Source organism: Falco peregrinus, chromosome 2, assembly GCF_023634155.1.
Source record: "Falco peregrinus isolate bFalPer1 chromosome 2, bFalPer1.pri, whole genome shotgun sequence".
Lineage (NCBI taxonomy): Eukaryota > Metazoa > Chordata > Aves > Falconiformes > Falconidae > Falco > Falco peregrinus.
Genome location: NC_073722.1, coordinates 61,718,970 through 61,742,513, shown reverse-complemented (window position 1 = coordinate 61,742,513; position 23,544 = coordinate 61,718,970). Strand labels below are relative to the sequence as shown.

At 42.1% G+C, this 23,544-nt stretch overlaps 1 protein-coding gene across 3 annotated transcripts; it reads right to left on the bottom strand.

Moving 5' to 3' along the window:
- Nucleotides 1-502: 502 nt before the first annotated feature.
- PDGFRL (platelet derived growth factor receptor like) lies at nucleotides 503-23,524 on the bottom strand. Of its 3 annotated transcripts, XM_055794289.1 has the most exons (8): nucleotides 23,337-23,406; nucleotides 16,904-17,013; nucleotides 16,534-16,563; nucleotides 15,576-15,870; nucleotides 7,737-7,888; nucleotides 6,029-6,322; nucleotides 5,591-5,730; nucleotides 503-1,252 (listed from the first exon to the last, which is right to left on the bottom strand). In XM_055794289.1, the coding sequence occupies exons 4-8, from the start codon at nucleotides 15,773-15,775 to the stop codon at nucleotides 1,064-1,066; spliced, it is 975 nt and encodes a 324-aa protein (XP_055650264.1). In that variant the 5' UTR covers nucleotides 15,776-15,870; nucleotides 16,534-16,563; nucleotides 16,904-17,013; nucleotides 23,337-23,406; the 3' UTR covers nucleotides 503-1,063. The 3 variants fall into 3 exon arrangements, with proteins under 3 accessions (XP_055650264.1, XP_055650262.1, XP_055650263.1); XM_055794287.1 differs by lacking the exon at nucleotides 16,904-17,013 and having other exon boundaries at nucleotides 23,337-23,524; XM_055794288.1 differs by lacking the exons at nucleotides 16,534-16,563; nucleotides 16,904-17,013 and having other exon boundaries at nucleotides 23,337-23,520.
- Between the last annotated feature and the right edge of the window lie 20 nt (nucleotides 23,525-23,544).

Here is a 23,544-nt window from a genome sequence, read left to right as displayed (position 1 = left end):
GTAAGTCTCTGTCCTTGTACTGGTAACTAAACTCAGCGTGAGAGCAGCAGTTGCTTATTTATCCAGACATAGTTCTGTGTAAATGAAACATCTTTCCTTTTCTCCCAAGTAAATTAGTACAATCCAGTTGAACTTCTTATTAACCCAAGAAGAGATTCTGCTGTATAGTTGAACGTTATTCTAATGTTACAATTGGGGGGGGGGGGGGTGTTCCTGTACATGACACTATATAAATAAATGCAAGTTTTACCTTTAGCAATCAATTTGCTACATACTTTAGTAAACGTAACACCATGCATCTATTGAGAAGTGAATTCTAAGTAAGCTACACATTATAAGGTTCTAAGAATGTAACAGAAGGGAAATCCAACGTATGGAACTACTTACAAGTTTCTAGAGGTATCCTCTAGCACCTAAATATATATTTAGTATTACTTTTCCCTAGGAGTGAGGATTTTGTGTCTTTCTACATATGAAATGAACACAGACACATATACATATATGCACATACATGTTTATATTTTCATAATGTTCAGAAATTTAATTATTCTTGCATAAATAAACATTTGCTATTGGGTAATTCTGGAACAAGGTTATTTTGTGGTTTTTTTGTTGTTGTTTTGCTGCTGTTTTAAACAGCAACTTTAAAATTGCACAGCACCAGAACAGATACACCTGCTTGGTGAATTTTGAGGGATATTGAGTATCTTCTCAGTTCTCACACAAAAAGCAAAACCATACCGCAGGTTAACCTTATGAAAGAGTAGAGTCTGAGGAAAAGAGATTGTATGCAAAGGAAAGCCCAAGAGCACCTATTCCTAAAGATACTAAGTGCATGTTCAGGCTTAAACTTTAATACTTCATAGTAGTTTTATTAACTGCACTGACTACTGCTGGGCATAGGGACCTCCATTCTGGCCTGTCCAGCTAGTGAATAGGGAATGCGTTGACATATGAAGAGAGACAGTGATAAAGCAAGCTACAGTTAAACATTAATAAAGAAAATAAATGGCTATAATGTCAAACAACATACCGTTCATTCTATGTCCACAAACCTTTCCTATCAATTTAGTTCCACTTGAGTAGCTACTGTTGTTTCTCCTTGTAGGTTCTGAGCTATACAAATGTAGTTTCCAGCATCTCCAGCTTCAAAATCCTCAACAACAAGAACACTCTTTGAGATTCTTGTGGTATGTCCAGTTCCTCTGTTTATCAGTCTCCAGAAGTTTTGGATAATCACAGGCCTCTCAGACTGTTTAAAAGAAAAAAAACCCAGGCACGTAAGAAGATAAGTGATTCTGCAACATGTATTTAGTGACACTACCCTATCAAACTCTGAACCAAGAGGTCAGATAGTACAAGCCTTGTACTTGTCCAAAAGTCAGCCTTGAGTGAGGAAACGGAAGGTGTCTCTGGCAGTTGTAGCAACATTCCTGCATTAAATATTGATGTACCAATAAATTGTGCCCAATAAGGGTAATACAATGGCTCTTCCGCTCTAACTACAGGTACCGCATATCTTCAGATTAGTGATGGGCTGCCAAAGCTCTGCTTGGAGTACATGAATGAACGCGGTTGTAACTGTGGTCCCCTTACTAAGGTTGCATCTAGGTACTTCATCAAACAGATGAGGTATCTCGGGGGAGATGCCGGGACAGACCTGTGAGCATTATTTTCAGACTCTGAGCATGTCTCGAAAAGGAAGGCAGCAGCGGCATGAGTTAGATCACCAAGCTTTACCTAGTGCTCTTCTGGCACAGAGAACAGCTTTAAATCGTGTGTTGCAAGACTAATTCCTCCTCCTCTAATTTCAGAACACTGCATTAGGTAACATTCAAGCAAACGCTAACAATTCAGAAATGCTTCTAAATTAATCCAAAACCATTATGCTTTCCAAAATGTAACTTCAAAGCCAAAAATACAAACAAGGATGCTTCGAAAGATGCTTTTTAGATTTTGTTGTTGTTGTTGTAACTGGCTTTTTTCTTTCTCTCTTCTGTAAGAGAAGTCTGATGGACTGTTTACCAGGTCACACTCCCTGGCACCTCAGAAGTTTGCGAAAGACTGGATAAGAGAAACTGGCCCAAAACAGCCTAAGGCAGTCTCTTTCCTTCCAAGATCCATCATGCTAGTCAGCAGCTTTAATCATGTTGGCGTGTGCTATACCAATAACCTGGCTAAAACTGGTAAGACAAAGAGAGGTTCCTGCTTGCAAAGAAACCATCTCCTCTTGCTTCATGAAACGGATGGATTAGCCATTTACCAATATGGATGCTACAAGGCTTAAGCTAATAGTAGCAAAAGGTTAAGTAAATGAAACACTTACCTAGAGCCAAAGCTATAATTCTGCACTTGCAAAATGACCAGTACAGAAGAAGCTGCCAGTCTTCTTGAAGCTTAGGGATAAGTGCAATCGGGGAATACCTAGGAACTGGCAGGCACTGGCAGGCATTTACAGCTAGCAAGAACTTTTCTGAAAAGCTGGTAATCTCACCCAGAAATCCTTAGCCTTTTTGAAGGAATCGAGCCATTTAGCAGAGCTCTGCCTAGCAGAGCACTACCTCCTGTTGCCAGCCTGAAAATCAAGTACTACTGCCCACCTTTAGTTAGTTCTTAAATATAGCAAGTGAACTTACCTGACCCTACGGAAAGTGAAAGTAAAGGCCATGTGGGGCAGATGCTGTTTGCCTGATTGGGCTCCTGCTAGCCCAGTTTTCCTCAAACTAACTGCCTTCTGCTTTGAAGGTAGTTTCAGAGAATCATATTAAGGAGTAGTGCATCAGTATGCATTCACAGCAGGTGAATGAGCAGATGCAATTGCCAGGGAGTGGCAAGGGAAAAAAAAAACAACCACAACTGAGTGAAAAAATGAGGGAAAGGTTAGTAACTACAGAGATGAGATGAGGGTCTCTCCAATGCAATGTATCTAGGAGCAAGCAGGGACTGAAGTGCTGCTTCTGCTCAGGGATCAAGTGGTAGGTGACAGCCCAGGTGCTGGGTGGGGTGGTGGCGGTAAGCAAAAACTATCACTGAGCTACCTGCACTGAAAGCAGCAGCAACGAATGGAAACATCCAGTGAATCTTAGAACTTTGTCAGTCTTTTTTCTTGCACAAAAGGTGTATCTGACAGCATCATGATGGTCCTCTCTCCTTCCACCTCGACCTTTTCCTCTGCAGTATGTACTTCCTTAAGTCTTCAACAAGCATACAGTGCTCCTACTCTGATGTTTACTTACATCATTTTTCTGGGGCAGAAACACGAACACAACTCTTCCCTCCCTATCCCTGGGCACAGCTGGAGCTGAGACTATTTACTCCAGTGGATAAGCACATCAGCCCTTTCCAGGGCAGATGCAGGCCGGAGGCCAAAGTCTTTCTCAACCCCCCAACAGATGGGTGCAGTGAGAGGGTGTAGGCCTCTGCTGATAGTGCATGTGCCCTGCACTGCAGCCACAGTATCCACAGCAAACAAGGGATTCAATTTGCATGTGTTTTGTTGTTTATATTCAGTTGGTGCCAGAGAGGCATAACTGTAGCACACCTGTCAGCATCAAGTGCTGTAAGACCACTGGAAACAACTGGGCCAAGAAAAGCCAGCAACCAGGTTTGGGCAGCCATTCAGCTGTGAAACATCTAAAAGTAGCAAGGGGTGGACATTAGCAAGATACAGAGTTTTGGAAGGCCAGGCTGAGTCTAGAATTTAATTCCTTCAATTTTTTGCTCTTAGTTAGTTACAAAAGACATAAAATTGGGGTTTGTATAGCCAGTTACTACAGCCCCATACACAGATATCAAGGGAAGCTAAAAAAATACAACAAAAGATCTCTCACACACACACACACAAAACCACCAGAAAACCGTATCAATCAACAAAGCTAATGTGATCAGCAGGGGCATTTCTTCTTTTCCCCACCCAAGAGAGTGAATCTTTGTAAGACTGTCAAGAGTTAAAGCTCCAACTTGAAGGACAGAGAACAAACTGCCATTTGTTGATGCATCCCACCCAAAGTAATGCTCAGAGCTAAATTCAGAGGAAGACATTGGGCATTTAACTCTAAAAACCTACTGCACTGCAGCTCCTTGAACTTGGAGGCACTTCAGTTTTCCCTAGCATTTTACTTTTAATTTCACCAACAGCTGCAGGTTTCTCTGCTCATTTAGACATCTGACCCTTTCTTTCTCAAACTCAAATGGACACCAGAAACAGGAATTCTGCTGAACTCTTCCAGTACTCCATCCCGTAGTTACTCTTCACCTAATTCGTGCTATCAGTACCAAACCCCCCACCAAATGCAATTGAGGCTGCCCTCCTTTAACAGCCAGGACAGGGCAGGGAGAGGAACTCAGTAATCGCTCACAAATGCTCAGACTTCAATAGTCTCAGCAGGAAAACTCAGGACAACCAGCAAGGAGGAAAGGAAAAAAAAAAAGGTGGAGAAGAGAGGGGGAAGTGAAAGAATGAACATCTAAGTAAGGACCTGGTTCTACATGCCCAGTGCCCTCACAAGCAACTGAAATCCCTTTTGTGCTCACTTGCTCTCTCACTATTTTTACCCCTGAAAAGGCATGCCACCCCTGCATGACAGTAGAGTGCTACAGTCTCTACCTTAGTGGCTACAGCAAACTTCTGGGGCTTTAGATTTGAATTTTCTCAAGCTTAGTAAGCAATGAACTCCAATCACTCACTTAAACGTTACCTCTGCTGTTAAATTACTTAATTCTATGCTGGCTCAAGGGGACCAGTGCTGATCAAGTACTTTATTAGCAAGGTACTTATTAGCATCATCCTTTGACAACCCAGTACTAGGAGGGCTGGCAAATGGAATACAATGCAATCCCCCAGGATCCCTTTCCTGTGGTGAAGGGTTCCACTTTCCAGCAGTCCTTTGCTCCCATCCTGCTTAGGATGAACAGCAGTAGAGATGAGGCTGGTTAAGGAATAGGTCCTACAGTAACTGGTCAGGGTGGGTAGAGGGAGAAGAGAGGGGACCATCAGTGTTGCTAGCCAGATACACCTTACTTTGTGCAAGAAAATAGGACCAACAACGTTCTAAGATTCACTGGATGTTTCCAGTGGATTCTTTCTGATGAGGCTGGGCAGAAGCTGATTTCTGTGCTCTGGTTACGGGCAACAATTAAGCTTAAAGAATTCTGTGCTGTGATGAATCATGTGCCCAAGCCATGGAAATGAAAGGGATATCAAATGCAGAGGTACCAGTGAGACTTTGTGGCTTACCTTGAATAGCCTCCTGATGCTGGCTGGCCTTTCTGAGGCTTTTCTTTGTAAACACTGCCAGAGGCCAAGTGCCTCTGGAATGGAAACACAAGGAGTGACCTTTGCTGAGCCTGATTTTTGCTAACATGGGTAGAGTTCTCCAGCTTCATTCCCGTGCTACTTCTAGCTCTTAGGGAAAGATGAGCTGAAGTTCAAAAGGGATGTGCTGCCTCCTCCTGCCAGCATGCCTAAGCTAGCAAGAAGCAGACACCAGAGTCTGAAAGAATCTTTACTCCAAATCTAGACACTGACTGGCATTCAAAGCATTGGCTTTATGAAGGACAAACCATTTCAGCCACAGCATACATTTCTCACCTCTTGCCGTGGGTACTGCCACCTGAAGTTCACATCTACATCTGGCTCCCCAAGAACGGTGCAGACCACATGAACGCTGTCACTGACTTCTGCTCTATTGGATGATGCTGCAATTGTGGTTGAGGGTGGGCCCTTGGGAACTGACAGAAAGACAGTGTTTGGAAGCAGAAAATTAGTTTCTAAAGTTAAATACAATTGTAAGAGTAAATTTTTGCCTCTGCTTAATCCAACACCTAAATGATATACACTTGCAACTCTCACCTCTACACATGGAAACTGATGGAATTTAAACCTACGAAGTTTTATCACATATGCTTTAGATCAAGATTTTAAAACTCTGTGATTACATTACTTATTTTATTTTTTTTTAATTTGTTTTCTAATCAATGCCAGCAGAAGACACAAGTCAGTGTAAGCATATAAAAACCTGCACTTTACCTTCCACATACAGTAGGTGATACTTGATGGAAATCTGAGGTGCTCCCTGTGACTCTGCTTTGCAGTAGACTATACCTTTATGATCAGAAGTAGGGTGCTGGTAGACAAAACCCTTCTTCACATCATAAATAATATCGGTTCCATCTGTTTCAATTTCTTCTGCTGGAAACTCCCTGTGTAGAGTTACTTTTGCTGAAGGAGTAGTAACGCGGCATGGGATGACTGCAGGCCTATCTGGGTTCAGGTAAACAATTTCAAAATAACTGGGAGTAGGTACAAAAAGTTCCTCTTTATCTGTGCAGAAGAAATGACAAGTCAGAATAATATTTACATTTTGGCTTAACAGAAAGAAGAGAAAGTACATTATGACAAGAGAAAATATTGCTCATTAAAAATTAACCCAAAGCTTTTTGCTTTAAATACACATACACAAAAGGAAAAAAAAATCAAATCAACTTTTCTAGCCTGTCAGTACATATTTATATAGCTTGCATTAAAAACATTAAATCAAAAAGAAAAACAAAGTATTCTTCACTGTAATCAGATTTTTGTAATCTTAAGAAAATCTTTGGAACTCATCTAGATCTAATTCTGTTCACTCTCCCACTTTCAAAGAGTAACACATAAAAAAAAAAAATCTACCACCACTGGTACAAAAAGCACTGCTAGAAAGAGATATTCTTTGGAGCTACAGCCTTTTCATACATATGATTTTAGGCAAATGTTTGATGTACTGCTCTAAGTAGCTGAAATATTTAATGCTTTTAGAATGACAATTAAAGAGTATTTCCGTATTTGGCATGCTGCTTAGAAATATAAAGCTGAAATTCTTCTTTCTAGCACAAGCATTTACATAATAACTTGACTGAAAAGTTTATTCCAGCCTTTCTAAAGGAATGTATTTTCAGAACGTTAAGCACTTCTGATAAATGGCTTCTGCACAGTCTCATAGTCTATTTTAGCTCCAAAACGTATTGTAAACAATCCTATCTTAGCATTTTGTACTAAAATATCTGCTAGCCAAGAATGGTTTAGCTCTAATAAGGCAGCAAAGGTCATTTTACCATTCAGAATATTTTCCAGGAGAAGAACAAAATAACCATGTGATTTCAGCTCTGTTGTACCAAGCAGCAGTAAACTGTGCACAGTTACCTACTATGGTCCTGTCCATGCAGTGTTGGGCCTACAGTCAACTTCAAGCTCTGTGGGACAACAGTGTGTTGCCCCAACATGCTATATAGACTCCTGGGAGAAACTGTGGCTTTACCAAGATCAGTGAGGTCAAGATTTTTAAGTCAGTGCAGGTAACTGGTGGAGGGGCAGGGGGGAGATCCATGTGGTCATCTGAATGCCATGACAAAATGAATCTTCTGCACAGATTTATTTTTCTTATGCAGACATTTTCAAAAATTCTACAAAACTAATAAAAAAATGTTTAAGATCCTCAGAACACGTTAGTATTTTCAAAGGTATTTGCTTTCTCTTGCATTATGCAATATTTTGAATACACAAATCCATAGGAAAAATGGACTCATAAATTACACTGAGCAAGTAATTTTGTGCTCACCAGCACTGTCTTCCGTAACATCCATTAAAAAAGATGAAAATCATGGAAGAAAAGTCTTGACAGTAAAATTGCTGATGTAGCTTTATTGCTGTCTTACTAGCGAATACTTTTCCATTACTAATCCCCCAGCGAGTTAATTACCTGTGAAAAAGATGTACGTTGAACCTGTTTTAGTCTCATCCTTCCTGCATTTGTTACCATTGCACAGCTGAAGCCAGCAGCTATATTCACCTGTGTCTGCTGCAGTGGAGTTTGCAAGGATCAGCTGACCATACCTGTCAAGCTGCTTTATACTGGGGAGAAATAAAACAAAAAGCACAGAGACAGATGTATTTCCTCTTATATTTCTGTCAGCTCACCCCTACTTTTGATTCTTTTATTCCCACTCTGCAGCTGACCCACCTTTCTCTTTTGGAGCTATGTTGCAACTTCCCCTTTTGCTTCAGCACAGACTTGCTTACATGAGTAGTTTCACTTATTTCAACTACTCATGAGCGCTTGCAAGCTGTTGCCTTCTGCAGTTCACTCTTGAATTCTTTTCAGTCCCCATTTTGAAACTAGACTGTGACTGCTGTAGACAGTATGTTCATTTATGTTTTGTCTCAGTTTGTTCATGTATATCCCACATTTTCATTCTCCAGGTCAACCGGCAGGCATCTCAGTCCTCTTTTGATACCATTAACTGTAGCACTGATTCAAGATAATTCGGAAGTAATAAGTAACAGGTACTTATTAATAAGAGTCTGATGATTTATGCCTGCTTTCAGTGTGAATGCTTTCTTATCTTAAACATACTGGTCCAAGTTTCCACTTGTGAAGACCATCATAAAGAGCTTCTGTATCAGCTTGGATTTGTTCTGCAAGTAAGTCATTTCGCACTGCCTGCTCTTCTGCCCTAAGCCACCTCACTGGCATCCTCTCGCTGGAGTTCCTCATCCCTCTTTGCTATTTCAGAGCATGATCCTGCGTACTGCTAGTGTCATCACATAACTACACAAAATTCACCCATGTGATTATTTCAGACTTGATTTTCTTTTTTACTCCTCCCCCTGAATTTCCCAGATACATCTCTCAGTGGACTGGCATTTGTAAATGTGCAAATATTTATAAATATGTAGCTATATATGTAAACACTGACAATGTTTCTAAGGGTCAAAGGTTCTATCTGTGTTCTATCTATGAAAGAGAGCAGCAACAATCTTATCGTGTTCTTTTTCTATTTTAAGGTTTGTTTTCCTGGCTCTTTCTTGCAGACAGATGGTGTTATAGTTGGCAGTCTGCTGTGTTGCCTTTTGATGGATTGCAAAAGCAATGGTCCAACAGTACCATTTTTCAGGGAACCCTGTCAGGACGGCCATGTGGCAGTACTGATGCACTCCACCACTCTGACCCTTAAAACTGTTATTTTCAACCATCTGCCTTTACATGATAGCACATCCAGAAGACATAGGTTTCCCGCTTTCCTTTGCAAGACACTGAGTTGCAAGGTCATTTCTGCTCTAACCAAGTCAGGAGAGATTTTTCCAGTTTTAGGCATTTGATGATAAACTTCTTTTCAGCGTTTCAGATGGGGTCTGGACAAATACACAGCTTGCATGAAGTCTGAACAGCTCCAATACTCTTATTCAGCTGTGGGTTCTTTGAATATTTATTATTCTCCTATGTCTTCTTATTAATGTGGCAATTATTCTGCAAGGCAGATACCTGACTGAATCATTTATTGCTGGGATTAGCATACTTTGAAGAAATTCCTCTAATTTGAGGAATATCCTCTAAAACTCTGTGTCACTGTGTAACAGCAGAACTACAGACATGCTTAACTGTACTGTATGCTCCAAATTCTTCAATTTACATCTTCATTGCAGGCAGACTATCTGCTTAAACAGAGAGGCCACTAGTTCCAGCTAGATACACTTCTCAACACTTCTGACTCCCTAGGTGTTCTGCTAGCAGTTTACACTACTACCAGCAATCATAAGCAACGGTTCGTTTAACCCAACGTTTAGTCTCCAGCCAAGGACCTTAGAAATCGAAAACACACCAAATACACAGTGTAAACAGGGCTGAGAATTATCTCTTCCATTAAAGCCCTCAGACCAGACACCACTAGCACACTCATCCACCACAGGGCATTTTGAGGCCTGCCTAAGGAACCAGGCAAATCATGTTTACGACCCACTAATGTGCTTGTCTTACGTGACCTCATCTGATTCCACTTTTTGGAATCATGTAATTATGGAGTAGTAGCATTTTCATTTTTTAATACATACACTACCTTACATTATAAATTATCTTCAGTTTTCGGATAAGCTTTGAGAGATTCCTATTCCTGCAAGAGATTCTGCTGTGTATCATACCCAACAGGAAGAAAAGAGAAATATAAAACATATCTTAGTTTGTATTATTATTTAGTTTTACAGTTCACGTTTCATAGGCTACATGATTATATCAGCATAAAATGTTTTGCAAGTATCCAGTACCAAATGTCAACATTACAGAGAAACCATTATGCCAGAACATTTTTGCCTCCAACTGCTAGTGCAGACACTGAACCATAGCTCAAAATCCCAACAGATAGAAAAATAAGGTCACAGTTAATTAATTGTTGTACAGTGTGTTCTGCTTAACTGAGAACATGCTATCCAATAATCAATGGAAATAGCCTAGTGAAGTAGTCATCCACAAACACGCACTAACAAAACCTGGCAACCGAGAGTGGAAGTGTTGAAACTTGTGACATGACCATATTAAGCAGACAAAACAGGCCGTATAAAGTAAATTATAAATAGTAAATCCTGCAGCTGACCAATATTTCCAGAAAATTTTTTATTTCATTAGTATTTTAGATGCTGGGAAATCTGACTCAAAAGCCAAAACTTTCCTGGACTCTACATATCACAAAGTAAAAACACTGTATATACAAACATTTTGAGACTGTTTAAAGAAACGAGAAAACTACTCCAAAATCATATTCCAGGCATTCTCCTTAGTAAGCTTTAGATATTTAAAGTTCAAAAGATCTTTGCCAGAAAAACTACGCCAAGTTTAGAAGCTTAAACCCCTCCCAACACATAGAAAGACAAAAAGACAGTGTACATAGCATCACTTAAAAGCATCTAGCAAACTCCTCTCAAGCAGCTGCATTCATACTAACAAAAGAGAGCTTATCTCAAATACAGTCTCACTAGGAGGGGAACATAACATCCTACTGTTTAACACAAGAAAAAAATCCTTAGCTTTCAGAGCATACAGAACAAAATGAAATTCAGTTATACACATGAGCACAACCGACACCCTACTAACCCAGCAGCAGCCTGCATTCATTGAAAGCAGTCTAATTTTGCCCTCTACAACACAGTTTCCACAGTACTTGTGAGTGCTCCTCTCCATGCAACCCTCACACTCACAAATGTGCATATGATGCATGTCTGGCTCTTTGCTCCAGTTTCTTCCACTGGATCAGCTCCATTTTACATGAGTTTATTTATCAGATGATGTTCTGTGATAAATACAGCCGGTCTTCGGCAAGTGAGAGACCCGTGCTCCAAGTCAGACAGAGCAGAAACTGTGTGAAGTTAAGGCTGCCTTCATCTAGAGCAGCTTTTTGCTGTAAAGCATAAGAAAGGGAAGACATGCCTGCCTTTGTTTCCCTTTCATTCCTTTCAGGTTTTGATCCTTCTCATACACTGTAGATCCAGTTTCTGGGCGAGCCTGCAGTTATTAATTTGTTATGCACAGTCTTACAAAACAGCATTCCAGCCCTTCTGTTCTGGAGGTGCACAGGCTACCTTTGACCGTTACTGCTGCCAAGATTTTTGGCCAGTTCAGGCAGTACACAAAATTTTCAGACAAAAGGTTATCTGCAGGGTGTATTTACGCTGCACAAGGCAAGAGAACATTACAAATAATAAGCTAGTCCTGAAGGAAACCGGTGTGTGTCCTTAGTTCGGGAGCCAAGTTTGCATGATTCTAGTCTTCTCCCCAGAGTTGCACTGCACGCTGCAGTCTCTAAAGCTGAGTAAATCAGTTCAGTGCGTACTGTTATTTACTTCAGTTACGACAGGGGAAAAAGTCTTTCTCCTCTGGCTCAACAAAAAACAGCCAAAGAATCCTCCTCCTCCTTTCACTCAGCATCTTTCCCTCCCCCCATACGGTAAGTTTAACATATATTAACAGCTACAGACCTATTAAAAACTGAGACCCTCTAGTATAAGTAAGCGAAAATATTTTATTTACCAGGTCATAAAGTACACCTACAAAGACAAACTCAAAGAAGGTACAGCCACTAATACTACAGAAATGGCTTTTTTAATTATAATCTCTTCCTTCTTGTCCTCTAGGCTGCTGTGTTCTCCTTACCATAGGGGCGAGTTAAAAACATGCCAAGCATGGCATGGTGACAACACTTCTGGCTTTTATCCCTACTTCTTTTTGCAACCACCCATAGGAAATACATTACATGGATGCTAAACTGAACGAGTTGCAAACCAAAACACCCTCTTCTCCTAGACATGAAGCGGAATGCAGTGAGCATCTTCAGCATCAGCTCCTGCCCTGGACCTCTGACCAACTAGGCTACACATGTCCTCAGCACCCTGAACCTTAAGGTCTCTTCTGCCTCCTGTAACTGTAATTCTGTTTAGATGCCAGGGTCCTTAAAGCCTCCTCCCTTAGCAGCTGCAGTTAGAGGATGTTAGCAGTTCCCAGGAGATGTAAAACACCTTGTTTGTTGTTTAAATTCCCACCAGACCAGTCGAATTTGTACAACCCTCCTACTATATAAAGAAAAAACAGGAACTGGATGCCTGAGCATCTGCTCTTGTAGGGACAACAAATGAGTAAAAGAACAGCAGTCATTAGTCCCCAGCAATTACAGGGACCTCCACCACCATTACCCATCCTCCTCACTTACCTTCAGGCCTGGCAACCAGCTCCTTCTTCACTTTTCATTACCTCCTCAGATCCCAACCACTCCCCCCCTGCTGCTGCCACTAACACTGGTCTGCACCAGTGCCCCAACTCCAGCAAGACCAGCATGGTCAAAAAGCCCAACCCAGCTGGTTAGCTCAGGTTTCACCCCACACCTCACTAATTGGTAATGAAGGGATCACCTTATAATTGGTCTTTAGGCATTCAAAAAGTGTTAGAAGGTACTGGACGTGTACCTATCTAGATGATTAAACAACTTTTGCTGTAGGTTATTTGATAGTAAGTTTTCAGATTTCTCCCCCTTTGCCCTATATTCAGCATTTTGTTTTAAAATATATCTTTTTATATATTTGTAATATACTTGTAAAATTTTAAAATTTGCCTATTGTAGTTGGTGCTTGGCCTTTTTTATGCCACCAGGAAGACCTAAGCTCCTCTTGAATGATGGTCATTACATTGTCAACCTTTTCTGCTGCCAGTTCACTTACAGACACTACCAACTGAGAACACAATAACATGCTATCTTTATGATATTTCCAGTTAAATTCAGTCAAAACTTTCTAAAACCATGGAATGTAGATTTCATAGTTCACATCCTATAAAGCAAACTTTGTTTCATATGCATCTATTAGCACTACAGCAAAACCCCTGAGATAATTACCAAAGTCATCCTAAAAATGTGACAAAAACTTAACTGCACAGAATTCTGTGGTCAAGGTCTCCATAAAATCTTACTATTCGGTGGCTCTGAAGTATGCTACTTATCTATGCTTTCCATTTCTCTAGTTAACTATAGGATCTTCTGCTTCCTTCAAAATAGTTGATTCAGTCTAACTCAGCCTTACTGCTTCAACAACTTAATACAAAATAATATTTCTAAAGCAAAGTTGATCATATTTCAATACAGAGCCTTAAACATAGCCTAACATACTTCTAAAAGAAAATAAATACTTAGGCAAGTTATATCCGCCCATCCAAAATGTTTGATAGCATTTATTTTGTGTGACGTTATTAACTTCTGTTCTATGGTTAAAATACTACAAATACTGAGAACTTGAGTGAGAACAAACAGGTAAATTGCTGAGGCAAGAGAATCCCAAAACACAAAATGCCAAACTACCCAACTAGGAAACGCCTATCTTTTTTTCCCTAAACTACCTTAAATTCTTGTATTTTGTCCCATGTGCATCACTAGAAAAGTACTTAATTTTGCAAGACCGGAATAGACAGTCAAATGAATGAAACAGCATTCAGATTCCTCTCCACAAACTGTGAATACTTGCCTTGCCTCCTTCAGTGCCAGATGCTAACACTCAGATAACAGGACCTGGAGGTCTACAGGACAAAAATCATGCCAACAACCTATCTGCAAATGCACAAAACGTAAGAGACACTTGAAAACGACAACCGCCGCCAAAAAACGCACGCGCTCCCTGCTGATCCCATTTTGCACTTTCAGCTTTGGCTTGCTGGAAGGCACGGTCTGTATGGTAGCTGATAAACGCCACCTACTGGAATAAATCCAGATAAAACACTATTTCTTGCCAAAGAAAAAGCAGTAGTTTAAATCGGCCACAAGATCTTTTGAGAGACGTTGCTGTGATAAACCCTCTGCAGAAAGAGGCTTGCTGCCACAACTTACTGTGACAGAAGCCTTGCCCTAGCTACAGAGGTTTATTCAGCCAGTGTAGCTCTTGAACTCCTCAGCTGTCAAGGGGCAAGCAAATAAACACTCCGAGAAGGAACAACTCGCAAATTTCAGAAGGATATGCTAGAGATCACAGTGTGTAACTGCCAATCTTCAGCACCCTTCTTTAAGAAGAGAGGTGGGAAGGAGAAGAATGTATCTGCAAAATTAATTAACTGGGAGTGATTTTAACGTAGCCTGATACCCGTAAATAAGTGAAATAGATCACAGAGACTCAGATAACCTGTTATTTAGAGAGCCCATATATACTTATATTTAATTTAGGAACAAAAGGACAATAGGAGTTGATACCTTTGCTCATACCTCTGTGCCTCTCACCTAATAATTCAAGAAAAGCTCATTATAGCTCTTTCTTATGGCATCGTTCACAGTGCTCCAGTCTCCTCACTACTTGTCTTTCATAGACATTGATCTCCACAAAACACCCAGTGAAAATAAACACTACTCATGGCCAAAAAAAACAAAAGGCCTGTGGAAGACAGCCTTAAGCTCATTGTATGCCCCCCTCTTTCAAATACAGAAGTTACTACATTTAACTGTGTGCCTTCCCAGTTTTTGAGGATAGTAAACAAATGTATGAGGTTTTGGAAGGAGATGCTTAGCGCAACAGGACACTCACCTGGTGGGGCAGAGAAAGGCAGTGTCCTCAGTTCCTCTTCCTGCTCTAATAACTATTTATGCAGTTTCCATTAAGATGTCACTAGATGAAAGAAAAAGCCTTCCTAAACCCAAGGTGACTATCCTCAGTGTTAAACTCTGCCACACCACAAACCTCACAATTCTCTTTTGGACACAAAGGTAACTTGGACTGACAAAGACTACTCTTATTTGCTCCTTAGCATGGAGGCTGGTGTATTTTTCTGCTAGTTGGGAGATGTGGGTTTGAGCTTCTTCAGGAAATCAAATCTTTGTGCCTCAGGTGGCAGGTACATTAACAACCAGTACAGCCCACCAGAAGCAGGTCTCTGTAAAGCAACAGAGTTGGTAGTGAGTACCTGACAACCACACTCACACATTTTGAGGGTTTTACTTTGGACTAGCTCTAATATGGTTCCCTGTTAGTGGCTGGAGCACACTGGTGTCCTGCTAGACCACATCTTCTATTTTACATTCTTCTGAAGGAAATCCAGTTCACATGCTACAAGACTAGTCCACAGTGCAAATCACAGGGCAGTAACTGGTGACAAGTAGATGATGCTCATCCTTTTTTGTTGACATTAGAAACCACTAGTTGGAACATCTCAATTGTAAAAATATAAACAAACAAACACACACCAATGGTGTTGAAAGCAGTAGGAAAAAAAAGGGATTTTTTCTTCCCCTGAAACTGCAAAATACCTTACCTGAGTCTGGAGTCTTTAAAGGTGTCCAAGTACGAAGGATAGTTCCAAGTAACATTACTCCCCTTACATCGCAATTCTATGCTTTGTCCTGCAGACAGGCTTAAAGTGGCAGCTAGTTTCTGGAAACGACCTTTATCCATCACCTGTGTCAGTATGGACTGGGACTTCAAAGAGGAGTCAGCAGGTTCTCTCTCCTTCATTTTGGGGGTTCTGGGTTTTACCTTTTTGTTAACAGGCTTAATTTTGTTTTCCCCAGGTTCTTTTGGATGCTTACTCTTCGCAGGCTGTCCAGTAACTAGTAAAATAAAGAAAAGAAAATAATGTTACTAATTAGGAAAAGGTTATATAGTCTTTTTGGGGAAAAAAACCAACCACTTCCTCCTTATCACAGAGAGGAACTGAAGTTTGTTCTTCCTATAAAGGGTTCGTAAAAATGAGTAAGAGTTAATTCCCGTAAGTTTTTGAAGTCTCTGGCATGATCCATTTTCCTGGGGAAAAACGGAAAAGAGAGCTTTCAACAACACGTGGAAAATCTATACTTATAGTTCACATAAGCAGACAAATATGTAAGGCATGAGAATTTTACAAATGGGAAGAGAAAGAAACAGCATTTCTATCTCCAGTTACTTTTGTCATTTCTACCTCACATCATTGCCATTTAGTACACAACGCTGCACAAGTTCTCCGTCTTCATACAGGTGTCACACACCCATCAGTTCCGCGTAACCCTTTCATACACCATGTTACTGTAAGAGACACATGAAGAAAAACTGGCAGGTGTGAAACCTCATGATTTATAAAATATTGATAGTGATGCAGTTCTTTTACGGTAAGTACTGTGAAAATACAAATGGCACTTAAGTCACTCAAAGGTAGTATTTAATTCATCACTTCTCTGTAACATGTCCAGATGAAAACAGAACCTTATTTAGAGGCAAATGGTAAGAGATTTCATTACCTGCTAGAGACAACAGGGATGCCCAGCTGCCTGTAAAAACAAAGCAAAGGAAATGGAAAGGAAAAGTGAAGTGTCTTAAATTAAAAAAAAAAATAAATAGCAAGATATTCCCATTTTACCCGACAGCAGGAAGCACAGAACTTTTGTGAGATGAGCCTAAAACTGTTGTCCCCAAACATCAAAAACTCCATTAACTGTGCCTCACACTTAATTCACATTGAAGACGGCTTTTCCACATGAAAATGCTGGAGTATTTTATTGTACAAATCAATCAACAAGCACCCACTGGAATTAAAAATAGCCCTGCTGTACAGTGAGTTAACATGAATTAAAAACTGGTACTGGCTGCAGTATGAACAGCGGCACTTACCAGACTCCTGCCACTGGTGGCTCCCGTGACGTTCCTCATACCCTGGCTGAACACCTTGCGCTGCTTCAGCCTTCTACTTCTCTAAGCCCAGGCTGATGTACATCACATCTCTTTTAAATGGCACAGAGCTTTGTGAGAACAAATTTAAAAAACTGGAAATTCAACCTGAACATAAGAAAACACTTTTTCTGTGAGGGTGGTCAAGCACGGGCACAGGTTGCCCTGAGAGATTGTGGAGTATCTATCCATCATGGATGGATAATCAAAACCCAACTGATGCTAAGCAACGTGCTCTAGGTGGCCCTGCTCGAGCATAGGGTTGGACTAGATGATCCCAAGAGGCGTCTTCCAACCTCAGCCATTCTGTGACTCTGTGTTCTCAGCATGCAGACTAAGGCTGCCTGTGCAGGAGTATTTGTCTTCTGGTCTCACACCAACTGAAAAATAAACTGGAAGACAGCAATTTTGAACTCTTTTGGGACTCTTAAGTAACAAGTTTTTTGAGAGGCACGCATCCAGTTACTAAGGTACATTCCTCCCTTGCCACACAGACAAACATTTTTCCCGGTTCTACATTATGAGCAGTGGTGAAGTTGATCGCAAAGATGCCTCACCACCATAAAATGCACCACAAACTAAAGAGATCAAATATAAATGCCTTCCAAAGATCATGATAGTTTAAAATAAAGAGTAACATTTTATAGTTTCTGGAAGGGAGACTGAAACAAATATTTATGTTTCTTCCTATTTTTCTTAGCACCTGTGATGCCACTGGCTATGCAAAATTGAAAGACTTCAGGGAATGATGGTAACAAAGGAGAATTTCAGAGAGGTGGCAGCTGCTTCCCACAGAAGACTATGAAGTAGGGCTTTTCTAGTTACTCAGAGCACGGTATCCTAGCGAGTGACGCACTGCATATATTATAGGGGCAAACAGTTGGTGCAGGAGCACTTTCTCCCTGCATCACATTAGAAAAGCTACAGTTGTAGCCTTACAGAAAGTGGGTCAGGACAAATGTCTACTTAGCCAGTACCTTCACCCTGACACCACCCAGTGTCAGATGTCAACCAGGGAACAGGACAACCATCTCTGCCCCTCTGATACTAGTGTCCCAAGAACCTTTAGCTCAAGGGAGCTGTGAACCACGGTTTCTGTCATTTTATTGTCCTTGGTGGATTTTTCCTTCATGAATTGGTTTGGTCAATTTTCAAAACTACAGAAATTATACATAAACATTAGATGCCTCATAGTTTTTGTATTAAGTGAATAAACAGCCATTGTTTCTCCAACAACTTTCTCTGCAGCACTTGTACTTTACAGAATTTAAGTGTCCTTAAAACATATCCTTTCTGGGCTGACACGTCCTACTCTTATTGCTCCTTGTAAAGAATATGCATCTCACAACAGTTCAGTTACATCACATTTGGGTAATGGGAAGAAGACAAAAGCAGACTGTACACCAGGTTCAATATACGGTCAGTCACAGTTGCACATATTAATGGTGTCTTCTTTCCTGTCCAAACAGCTCATTACTTTTCAAGAAAGAAATATTAGGAGCTGAATTTCTCTAGAATGAACAAGTGTCACTCCAAGATCACTTTAAGTAGGAATTATCGGTTAGAAATTTCTAAGTAGAAACCCATCAATGTGTATATGAAGTTTAGATCATTTGTGTTACTTCGCATCCACCAACACAAAATTCAATTCCTATTTTCAATGCCCAGTCTTTCTAAACGGCGCGATCCTTCTGCAACTCTTTACTAACAGTTTTCTTTTCTTTTAGCAGATTTAGAAATATGCTGAAAAGCACCTGCCTTACAATATCCCTGTGAAATTCACTGAATAAAAACAAATTCATGACCATACTGTAAAAACTGAACGTTAATTCCCACTCTTAGTTATTACTCCATGAGGTCTACCCATGTCTCACAGCACCTTGGTTCCCATGGAGTCTTTAACAACAGGCTTATCAAAAGCCTTTGGCAACCTAAGTATATCAACCAACTCATCCATGGCCACATTCTTATAAAGTCCTTCAGAGAACTTCAGCAGATCTGCAAAACAAAACACACTTCTGATTTCCGGGTGGGGGCAGCCCTACAAAGCCGTACTGACTCTTCTGTAATTTATGACTATTTATCCATGAGTTCAATTTACAGAATACAGAGATCTGGCTTTGTGCCTGTACCTCCCTAAAAAATCTTAAAATACTGGCACGTTTCCATTTCCCTGGAAAGGAGTAGTTGTATGATAGGCTATGCACCCAAGTTAAGACTTCAGTGATTTCAGATTCAACTTTCTTTTAAGTCTCAGGTGTGTATCATCAAATCACAATGCTTAAACACTGTTCATGTTGTTGATTTTCTCTAAAGCCAAATCTTTTGGCACATTAATGAGATGTCTAATGATTTTCCTCATACAGACAGAGCCTGCTATTACAGTGCTCAGTAGGATACTGCACTCAATGTTTCTGATACGCTTCTCATGTCACTATTTTCCATTAAAACCTCCCTAAGCACCTCCATAGTGAACATGGGTGCACACAAATAACTTTTTAATTTAAGCTTTACTTTCTGTAGGTGTTCTTTCTTATCCCCCATTTCTACCAGCCTTACAAATTTTGCGGCTATCTCTCCCTGCCCAACCCCAGCACATCAGAAGAAGAAAAGGATTTATGGCTGATTTTACCCCTTTTGCAAGCTGTTTCTCAAACTCTTTTTGTCTGCCTTATTCTGGTTTTTATATTTAATCCATATGTGTGTTAATGAGCCTCCTCATCTTATGTAATTCCCCCTTCCAAAATTAAATGCATCAGTCGTTTCTTTGGCTTTTATTATTCCTGCAAGAATATTAAAACTACAGTCTGGCTGTTCTAAAGCAACATCTGAACCCAATTACCCAAGTACTACTCCAGATCAAGTCAAGCACTGCTGCTTTTCTCAGGGATTCTCCGAGTAGCAGCTCTAAGAAGTCATCATTTGTGGCATCTAAACAATAGCACTTGGAGTCACACCCCAACACGTCTGATCCAGCCTGTGTGAGGGTAGGTAATTTTTCCTTTTGCTTTTCTACCCAGTCCTTGCTGCCCCTCTGATTTTCCTTAACAGAGTGATCATTCCCTCCATTATGCTGGGTGGTCAGTTACTAGGTTGTTCTACACAAGGCTGGTATTTCAGTCCGGATGACTTACTGACAAAACCCACCAGCAATTAGATTTAACACTAAAGCTTTCTTCAACACATACTGCCACCTTTCCCTTGGGTTGAGCTATTCCACCTTTCCTGTGTAATTAGTGCCCTAGTATTAGAAGGTCCCACTGATAGGCCTGGTAAGCCTTTTAGATGAGCATTCCCATTTCAAAACAGCAGTTCCAGCTCCTTGTACTTTCCAGAATTGTCTGCAGAAGCACACGAGACTTGGTCCAGCCACTCTTTTCTTCCCCTCACTCAAATCCTACTGAAACAGGGCTACTTGTTCAAACTACTCTGCCACTTCCACTATGCTCTGCCCACCCCAATCACGACACTTGTTCAAAGGCACACAGATTTTATAACCTCCTCCCAAGGAAAAGCATCATTCCAAACTGTGTGCTCTTCTACACCTGACACTCTGCCTTTAAGAAACTTAAAGACTCCCCTATGAAAGCTTTCAAGTTCAAGTGCCAAAAGCCTGGTTTTGATTTTCTCTAGATGAAGTTTTTCCTCTCCACACAAGCTCCCTCTGTTCCATGTTTCCGTAGCTCTCAGTAAGTCTGAACACTTTCCTCCTATATCACACCCCCAGCTACACAGTGAGACTCTTGTCTGTCTGACCTTGCATGTCCCTGCAGGTGACAGCAGGGGCATTTCTGGAACACTGTCAGAGGACCTTTTATCTTCCTACACAGAAAACCTAGTCCTGCCTCACTGCTGCACCTCCCTGAGGTGAATTTCCAAGCAAGCTGTGACCACACTCCTCCCCAACACTCTTGTGTCTGTCCAGGTATCTACTGATGCCACCACCCCTGTACCTCACAATCCCACCTTCTCTTATCACTGCATCAAGTATCTGCATGCCCAATAACTACGTTAACTGGTACAGAAGTCTATTACTTAAGAGGACACACAATCAAATCCCTCCAGGAGCAACAGAACCCACCACACAGATTCCTCTGTTTCCATACCCAAACTGCAAGACTTTCCCAGGGAAGGGAATAAACTCAACTAGCCCACTTACACAAGTACATTAATATGCCATGTCTGGGATACTTTACCGTCTCAGCAGATTTACTGAGTGCAGGGCCCTCACTGTTTCAATCCAGCAGCAGCACTTCTTATTAATAAAGTAATAAAATTAAGACTTAGAGGAAATACAGTCATTGAGAAATTTCCTCCTTTCAACCTCTGATCAGCTCATAATGTCAGTTCTAAGACGCCCTGTACTCATTTCCTCTGAATTTCCAACAGTACATTCAGGGTCCCTACTAACTCACCAAGTCAAAGTAGGAGACTATGCATGAATATGTCACAGAAATACACCACAGAGCACTTTTGCTTCTGGTTCATAGTATTTGCCTCATCCTACCCTATAATGTTTGTCTGCCTCTTGTTCTCACAGATGTTACACACAGAACAGCCCCCAAATAAGCGTTACTCACATAATCCTAAAAAGCATCCAGTTTTGACTTGAGACATCACCTATATCCAGATTTGCATTCCACTGGCTTAAAAGCTCCACAGGTTATAACTCAAGAAGGCCCCTGATCTTCTTCTAGTGTCCACCTAGAGAACTTCAGAAGCAGAGAATGAGCAAGGTCTCCCACAAGGCCAGAGGAATCATGTCCACTGTCTGCCAGATTCCACAAGGCAGGCCCCTTGCTACATCTTGGCAGCATCACCGACCTTTCAACTCTCATAATATTAACGAATTCTTCCTTGAAAAAAAAACAAAAAAAACAATCAAGTGTGAGATTACCATAAAGGGTAATTCTTAACCACCAGGATTAAGATGAGAGGGAAGAGTCTTCATGATCACAAGTAACGTAACAAAACAGGTTGGCCACATATTTGTGGTCCTTCAAAGGAAAAGTTAAGCATCTGAAGACTCGCACGGACAATACAGTGACACATCAACACTCATATGGACAATCTGGAGGGACATAAACTAAATTAGGAAGGCTATTTTGGAATGACAATGTCTACATTTGGACTTTTACAAGCTGTAAACAAAGGAACTGTCATTAAGTACGCCAGGTTACCTTCTCCCCTAGCTAAGCTTCTGGATGACATTGCATGAAGCACCCAAACCTCAGTATAAACCAGACAAACTAAGAAAAACATGCTCCTGGGGAATCTCTTGCCCAAATTACAACTCATGTCATGTTCTCAAATAGAAAACACTCTTCTTGATGTGGCAGCGCACACCCACAGACCGGGCCTTCAGCAGAATGCTGGTTGGGAGCACAACTCCTGCACACAGGGTCAACAGAAAAGCTGGGCTGGACAGGGCTCCTGGGAGCCCCCCGCCCCCGCTCAGCTGCCCAGAGCTTTCTCCCGTTGATCTCCGACTGTCCCAAAGGCTGGAGACTCTACTGCCTCCACTGACAACTTCCTTCGGTGCTTAACAGCTCTCAGGATGAAGGGGTTTTTTTATGTTCTTACAAGAATTTTTTCTTTACGACCCACGGGCCACTTGCGTTAAGCGCCTCCTTGCCTTTCCCCGCGCCTCAGAGCCTGCCTCCAACTTCCCTGCAAACCCTGCCGCCGGCTGCGTGAGCCCTGCTCCCCTAGGCCTTCCCTGAGAAAAAAAGGAATTGGGCTTTTTGGTTTCTTCTGAATAAGTTTTACTAAGTTTACTCGCATTTTGCAAGCAGGAAACAGCCTCCCTTTTACCCAGTTAAAGCCTATGCAGGTCAAGGACGGGTTACAAATGTCCCTTCCCAGTCAAAACCTTGCCTCTTTCGCCACCAAGACTTCAGCAAAACCTGAAACTGAGTTACGAGTAAAGTTCCGTCCGCTCTGCAGACGCACAACTGGGCACAACCACCTCTTTTCTCCCCCCACCCCCTCCGGCGAGGACCCGCATTTCGGCCCCGGCTTTACCGTCGACCCTCCAGAGAAAAGGCGGCGGGGGGCAGCCGGTGTTGCCCAAACGCCGCTCCCCAGAACCGCGTCGGGGACCGACACCACACGGCGGAAAGCCGCGGCAGCTGGCCGGCCGCTGACCAGGACAGCAGCCCGCCTTCCCCCCGCCTCTGCCCGGCAGGACGGGAGCCCCGCACACACCCCGCGATGGCTCCCGGGCCTGCGCCGGGGGCTGTCCTAGCGGGGGAGCCGCGGGGCAGGGGCGGCCGGCGAGGGAGGCGGCCCGGCGGCAAGGAGAGCCCGAGGAGGCTCGCAGAGTGCGGGAACCCGGCGGGGCGGCGGAGCGGAGGGCGGCGGGGTCGCGGCTCACCGTGTGGCAGCGTCTCCTGCAGCAGCAACAGGCTGAGGAGCACCCAGAGCCGCATGGCTGGAGCGGCCGTGGCGCTGGGCTCAGGCGGGGCGGGCGCGGCGGCAGCGGCGGGGCGCGGCGCGGGGAGGAGCCGGCCGGCGGCGGCCTCTGCCCGGGGACTGCGGCTGCCTTCGCCCGGGAGCCGCCGCCGCCCGCGGTTGTTCGCTGA

Excerpts from the sequence above, each read along its gene's own strand:
- PDGFRL (XM_055794287.1), bottom strand. The coding sequence starts at position 23,391 with ATGCGGCTCTGGGTGCTCCTCAGCCTGTTGCTGCTGCAGGAGACGCTG. Across the intron at positions 15,871-16,533 it reads ATCCCTGTTGTCTCTAGCAG|TTACTGGACAGCCTGCGAAG; the intron begins GTAATGAAATCT and ends TTATTTTACTAG. Across the intron at positions 7,889-15,575 it reads TTTAAAGACTCCAGACTCAG|TATAAAGCAGCTTGACAGGT; the intron begins GTAAGGTATTTT and ends ATTTCTCCCCAG.